Source organism: Phaethon lepturus, unplaced genomic scaffold (genome assembly GCF_000687285.1).
Source record: "Phaethon lepturus isolate BGI_N335 unplaced genomic scaffold, ASM68728v1 scaffold12947, whole genome shotgun sequence".
Lineage (NCBI taxonomy): Eukaryota > Metazoa > Chordata > Aves > Phaethontiformes > Phaethontidae > Phaethon > Phaethon lepturus.
Genome location: NW_010552570.1, coordinates 17,402 through 24,855, shown reverse-complemented (window position 1 = coordinate 24,855; position 7,454 = coordinate 17,402). Strand labels below are relative to the sequence as shown.

At 39.0% G+C, this 7,454-nt stretch overlaps 1 protein-coding gene across 1 annotated transcript in view; it reads left to right on the top strand.

Annotated features, from left to right (window-relative positions):
- SLC38A9 (solute carrier family 38, member 9) overlaps positions 1–2,114 on the top strand; it is a 41,566-nt gene extending 39,452 nt beyond the window's left edge. The window contains 2 exon segments of the mRNA XM_010291253.1: positions 22–111; positions 1,806–2,114. Of these exon segments, the coding sequence (XP_010289555.1) occupies positions 22–111; positions 1,806–1,971 (256 nt within the window). The 3' untranslated portion in view covers positions 1,972–2,114.
- Positions 2,115–7,454: the final 5,340 nt, after the last annotated feature.

The following is a 7,454-nucleotide window of genomic DNA, read 5'->3' as shown; positions in this document are numbered from 1 at the left end:
TCTTTCCTCACTTTCCTGTAGCGTTTTCCATGTGCTCGTCCTGAATGTAGCAATTGTGGGAGCTGGAGTAGCAATGGCAAGATTTTATCCAAATATAGGAGGTATCATAAGGTGAGTGTTGCTTGCACAGTGAACTTGACTATGGTGTTGCTGCATGTTTGCCTCTTGATGTTGGAAAGGAACAGAGTGAGCGCAGGTAATTGTATCTTCATATTTTGCGAGACTTACAACTTTTTAAGGTGCAAATAATGATTTAGAAGCATAAACAATCAGCTCTTTTAAAGTTCTGACAAGCAGCTATCTGTAATTGTGCCTCTAGCTGAGGTGATTGGGATGATTCCGCAAGTTTCATTGGAGCTGTGTCTGAGGACCTTCTAACTATACACATGAAAGAATATGTTGTCAGTAGAAAAGTTGCCCAATTATTGTGTGGCTTCTTTCAAGTTTTGTTATGTGTTAAGACCATTTGAAGCTGTTTTGAAATTCCATAATAAAAATCCAAGAAAGCAAGTGACTTCAAAGGGAAAAGTGACATGAAAGCTGTACTTCTAAATGATATCTTAAATTTACCATGTTAATAAATACCTAGGATTTCTATAAATGGGAAAGATTAGAGGAAACAATCTAATGAGTTTTATTTTCTACATTTGACACCACCATATTTGTAATTATCATCATTTATTCCTAGTTTGCATCTTTCCTACAGCAACCAGGAGAGGGAGGTATTTAAAAATATAGAAATCTGCAATTATAAAACCAGAATGACAGGCTTGGGTCTGACTGGAGTAGCAAAATAACTTACTTTTGCTCAGTGGCTAATCTTTGAGGTTTTTTCCATTTCTTTTTTTTTTTTTTCCTACATCTCCTTTTAGTGACAATTTTTGTATTCCAGTATTCCAAATAAATATCATGCAATACATTTCTCTGTTTGCAAACTGATCCTGACATCTTGTAATGTGTTCATACTGTCTGTAGTAACCAGACATTTTGAACACTGAATTTCCAGATGATGAATTGTCTATGTACAATCTAACTTAACTATTTGCTGGTTTTGTGTTGCAGACAGTTACTCTGTATTATGATGTTTCCTCTGACTAAAAGGAATGTTCAAGTATTTGATATAAAATATGTTGTTAGTTAGTAATGCGCATTTGGCTGCAGTATAGCTTAGCAGTAGGGGAAAATAATGAGAAGGTTTTGGTAAGCAAGGGAGTGGTTAGCAAAAGAACAGTTAAATGTTTCACTTGCTGTGGTTGATGGTGTTACCAGGAGGGCATGTTGATCTTTCCAGGTCTGGAGAATGGTTTTCTAGGAGCTCATTAAATAATTAAAATAAAGGCTGCAGATTCAGGAGCATTTCTATGCTTACATGCTTTAACATGTGTCCTCAGATGGCTGGGGTGCAATGAGATTGGCAGTTCGGACAGTAAAAGATGCCTAGAAAAGGATGCACTGTCCAGTCTTCTTCTGTTGCCTGTTGACAAATTTCCCCAAAGGAGGAAGAAACATCAAGTCAAAGATAGGGAGTCAGTCCCCAGAAGCATCTGGGGATGTGACTGAAATGTCAGAGGTATTTCACAGTGCAGGTACAGGGGAGCAGAGGGCTGAGCAACACAGTGGGGGATAGTTAAATGCCAGTGAAGGACAGCAAGGAACAGAAACTGATGTCTAGTGACTGCAGATAGTCATTGTTCAGCCAGGGTGTTCATTGGTTTGAGGGGGAAAAATTACAAGAAGAAATAAGAGTTAACAGAAAGCATTCTTTTTTTTTCTTTTCTTCTTCCCCTCTCCCCTGCTTTCCTCAGATACTCTGGAGCAACATGTGGTCTGGCCTTTGTATTCGTGTATCCTTCCCTCATCTACGTGATCTCCCTGCATCGTGCTGGGCAGCTGACGTGGCCAGCATTGATCATTCACATCTTTATAATCCTCCTTGGACTGGCTAATCTGATTGCACAATTCCTATTGTGAAAACTCCCCCTTCTTCCCTGTGGCTGTCACAAGTGGTACTGTGACATTTGGCAACAGCCTTGAGCAACTCTGTCACGCGTGAGAATGAACAGTCCTCAATATGATCTTCTTGAGAAAAGCTGCACCTTTGAAACAAACTCAAAATTTATCTTTCAGGCGCTTGACCAGGAAACCTGTCTTGCTCCTCAAAAAAACAGCATTTGATCAGAAGGGAAATGATTCAGATTTGAGTGAGGTAGTTCTGGTTTTGTTGAACATGCATCAAAGATTGATGAAGCTCAAATGTTTTAATTTTTTACGGCACACTTCTCAAAACACACAGCTTTCAGACTTGGGCCGTAGAACCCCTCTTTCCTCCAAAGGAACTGTCCTTACCTTTATTAACAAACATGCTTTCACAGTATTGTTCAGTGACTGTTGGAAATGCTCTTTTGTTGCAGTTATTTTCCTGTTTTGTTTGGAAAATGAAGAAATTATTGTCTTCCCTGGGTTTTTTTCCCCTAGGTTAATTTATAGTCATTTGGGTCAAAATGCACTCTTAATTTTGAATATGCTATTAAATTGTTTTGGCAATATTTCTCCTCTAGGAAATTTCAACTAAGAGAAACAATAAACTCATGTCTCAGTGTTTTATTCAGAACCAATATGTACACAAGTTATTTGTGATCTTACAATGAAAAAAGTCAGAAGGATATAAAAAATTAGAACAAGACAATTAAAATTAGAATTCCAGGCTTGACCTCACTTCAACTCTGTTAACTGGGCTATTACGTGCTGTGAAGTAGTCTTGTCAGGAGTTGCATGTGGTTTTATAGATGCATGTTGGACACAATGTGCATGACAGGCTTGCTCCTTCCCTTGCAGGGTCTCACTCTAGTGGTCTCACTATGCTCTTCCACTATATTACTCTAGATATTTTGGATGAGAGCAGAGAGACAAAGCTAGCACTCTTCAGAATTGTGGACTAAATCAAATAAGTTTTGAATAATTCCTAACAGAAGCTGGAAAAATCTGGAAGGGTTTTATTGTGGTTTGTTTTTTAACTTCTTGTTTACTAAGAGGGTGTACATGCATAAGCACACAGACACCTTCCTTCACTTGCCGTTTAGAAGTCTGAGTCTTAACCTAAAACATGCAATATTTAATTTGCCAGACACTAGTGGAATGTCACCTTTTGTGGTTGGAGAGTGAAAATTCCTCTTTTTACAGAATTTCAGTGTATTACAATAATCAACAAATGTAGAATAATTGTAAAAGGACTCTGAGCAATGCTAAATTCCAAAGTAAAAGAGGAGAAAAGTTCGAGTGGTGCAGTATCTGTGAAGTACAAGTTGATTAGGAAAGATAATTATATTGCAGGGTAAGAGTTCATATTTTCGTCAGAAAGACAATAAAAAGTGTAACCTAGATTATTGCCACGCTTCTCTGGGAAATAATGTGAATTTTTGTAGTAAAGAAGTAAATTAGTTTGTTTCAGTTAGGCTCCTCAAACTGTGTAAAAGGACAGTGACTTGCATAAATGTAATTTGATTTGTAAGAAATACAAGATCATACAGGTTTGGAATATTATCTGCAGAATAGAATAATTATTTCAGATTCTCACTTCTTTTCTGTGAAACTTACTGTGTCTTTAAATCAAAATTGGAGAATACATCCATCATCTCTTCTGTATTAGAGAGAAATACTTGCCCAATCCTGGTCATTTTCCCTGTGTATACTCTTGTCTTCCACTGCTTGGTTTCCTTATTCTCTAGGGCATATCTGTCCACCCTTTTCGCCGTCTGACAGTGGGCGTATCTTGCAGTGCTGACACTGTCAGCACTGGCCAAAACACCTGCTTTTTAGGGACTGGGTCTAACCTCTCCCATGAAACACTTCCTTGAATGTCTGGGTCGTCATCACTGCATGTAACTTGAAGGCTGCATTCCCTCAGCATTCTCAGCAGTGTATTTCACCAATTAGATGTGTATTTTTTTTTCCACTTTCCAGCAAACTTCCTCTTCTTTCCAACAAATTTTCCAAATTTACAGTTTCAAAACTGTAGCATGTTGCTAAACTCTCCACCGTTATTTGATACAGAAGTACTTGAACACCAAAAGGAAAGGACAAAAGATGCAGGATTTCAAGCATCATTGGCTCATTCATATTAAGCTTTTGTGCTTATTTATTATAGATTCAGTGCTTAATTTAGGTACAAACCCTGATGAATGCAGGTACTTCAATTTGATTATGTCCTTCCATGTTCCATCTGGATATGTTTCCATGAGTTAAATCCTTGCTATTGAAGCAGGTAGTAAAATGCCCATTGATTTTAGCAGAATTAGATTTTGTTTGGATCTAGTAGTTCAACAGAAATTCCCAAGTAAGACAGAGTTCATGGTGAAGTGTCTTAATTGCATCTTCTATCCATTTGTCTCATTTCCAGTTGTTCAATGTACGATGATCTGAGTTAATATTTAGAAGGAAATTACTCAGTACCTTTAGCTCTGGGTTACAGAGATAGGTTCTTGCTGCACTGTTTATTTATAGAGGCCTTTAACAGCTTTGATTTGAATTATAAATTGGTACGTATTAAAGTGATAACAAATATTTCATTACATTGCCATCACCTGAAGAACATTTTCTTGTGAGAAAGTATTCCTTTATTTTACTACATGCAGTTGAGATACTTACCAGTGATAGAAACAAGTTAGGAGTAAGTAGAGTGGTGTTTTCAGGGTTGTGGTTTTTTTATTTTGTCAACAGTCAGTGTCCTAAGTTAGGTAATATTTTAAAATTTAATGGCAACTTAAATGTCTAAAACACCAGAAGTAGATTGCAGTGTCTCTTTTTATACAAGCACAAAGCACACTTCATCTTGCTCGCTCATGCGACCTGCAGTGATGGCTAGCTAATTCCAATTCCTTATGGTCTCTGTTCCAGCAAATCATCATGTTATTTAGTGGAGCAGAAAAAGTAATATATGGACCCAGTGGTGTACTGTGAAATGTCTTCTATTACCTTCTTATAAAAGAAAAATAATTTATGCTGAAAATATTGAATTCTCTCTTTACATTTGAGCTTTGCTGGAGTAAGCTATGAGGTGAAACACTGTCAGCTCTGGTCATTGAGTAAGAGTCTAAGGATTTCTTCATAACCATACTAGGCTCTTTGTGTGGCACCATCCCTGCCTCGTTGCACTCTGAAAATCTAGCCCTCCATATTATGTGGTAACACTGTGATGCAACTGAAGTTTTCGTTGCAAGAGGCTCAAGCAGCTGTAATAATCTGTGCTGATACCATCAAGCTAAAATCCAGATCTCAAGATATATAAGGCATTAACCCAGCATGACCTTTACACATTGCCAAAGCATCAGTAGCCAGGGAAATTCCCACGAAGCTCCATGAGCATTGTGGACATGCCTGTGTAGTGAAGTTGTGGACCTGTCTGTGGGTGATTACATACAGCTTGAGCACCGAGACCAATGGATTAGTTTTTCAGTGTGAGCTTTGTGATGAACAGAAGTAGTTGTACTTTCTGAGGAGAAGAACAGATTATGGGGCTTTTATGTCTGCCTTGTGCCACGATGAGAGAAAGAATTACCTTCTCCATATCCATGCTTGTAGTAACCTCATTGCCTTCCCTGTAACAGCCTAGCATCATCTGTTCCTGTTCCTTAATGTTACTGTGGCTCAGATTCTTTGTTTCAGCTCCTAGCAGTCTTCAAAAACTTCTCCTGTGCTTATTAACTCTCAGTTTCCCCTTGCTCTTCCAGTCACTCACAGTTGCATCTGTTCCTACATATCAATTTTTCCTGTTCCGTCTGGATTAATAATGCAACACTAATGTATTAAATCTTGTAGCTCAGATGATCTGCACAGCGAAAATGAGCATTCAGGATTCAAACGGAGGGGCTCAGAGAGGACATTTTATGTAGTATTTCCTTTTTTCTTAAAAATTCAGCCTTTCAAACTCCTCATACAAAACGTCTGTAAAGATAATGGCATTTGGTTGCAGTGCTGAATGCTTTTTCGGATTGACAGTTTGCCCGCCCGGCCTCCGGACTGCCCCGTCCTCCACCAGGTTTCCACACAACGGTTGGCATTTGATTACACAATGACGTTTTTCCGTAGGGCATCAGCCTGAGAGTGCAAAGGTCGCAAGACCAATTGGTTCCCTATCATTACTCAGACCTGGCATCTCCTAACTTTGAGTGCTGGACTTTGGGCAAATGCTAATTAACATGCAAGAACATGTAGTTCAGCCCTGAGGTTGCTTAAAACTCCTTTGTGGCCCGTGTGCAGCAATGTTCCTCCAGCATGGCATAATGGCGGAATGCTGAGAGGCAGCCACGGTATAGCTGAATGCTGGAGCTGCTATGGGAAGGAGAGACTTCCCGAACGGATTAACTGAAACAGTCAAATCTTTGATAAACAGTTTGCATGCTGTGAAGTCCCAGAGACTCCTGTGTACGTACAGACAGACTGATGTTCCAGTGGCCGTGTTCTGCAGCAAAATGGTAGTAAGGGAGGCGTGAGAGACATGGTAGCTTCTGGAAAGCAGATTTTTCCCTTTCAGGGTGTTTTGCTCCAGAGGACAAATGCACTAAACATCTGTCATGATTATAATGGGTATGAAGGCACCTGAGGAAAAATAATAATGGGAAAAGGATTAGGGCTTGGTAATAGCTGGTACTGGATGTACCAGCAAAACAGTGTCCTTCTCACCTTCAGTCGGAAGCAGAAATTCCTTTCCGTGGGCAGTTCATGAAATTTGGGGGCTGTACTCTGTAATGAAAATGCTATTTTAGCAGACCTCTCGGTAACTTCCTAATAGGAAGTAAAATATTAATAATATGCAAAGCACTGATATGTTTGTTTTAGCTCATTGTACCATGCTTGATGGAGTACAGTGCAAGCTTTTCTCTCCGAGTTGGTATTCTGTGAGGTTGGAGTCACGATCAGCGTATTTAATTTCTTCTGCAGTTGAGAACACCATTAAACTTTTCTTGGAAAGGAACAGGACTCATCTTGCCAGATCCTCTCTGCCTCTCTCTCCTGTAATTTCAGATGGTGGAACCAGTGCTACGTCACTGTTGCTCTGTGGTTTGTATTTTCAAACACCAACTGATCTGAGCAGGGCAGGAAGGATCCCTTTCTTTTTTCAAATTGACCTAATTATGGCTTTTCCCATATACCTACTTTTTGTAACCCTGAAGTAGATTAAACAGTCCAGATAAAAAATGGGGCTTTATATAAAACATTTGTTGGTCCCTTCTTAGTATGTTTATATTGCAGCTTGGCTAAAGCTCATTGAATTATTTCCAATAGCCCAAAGACTGTTTAAAAACTGCTGTCCATGAGTTTCTTTTCATCATTGTTTGAATGGTCTTTTTTCAATTCCGTGGACCTTGTTCACTTCTGACATTTCATTAAACTGTTAGAGGAAGTTGAGATTAGTCAGGTCATTTCAAATCAACACAGCAAAGTCATTCAGCTGCAAT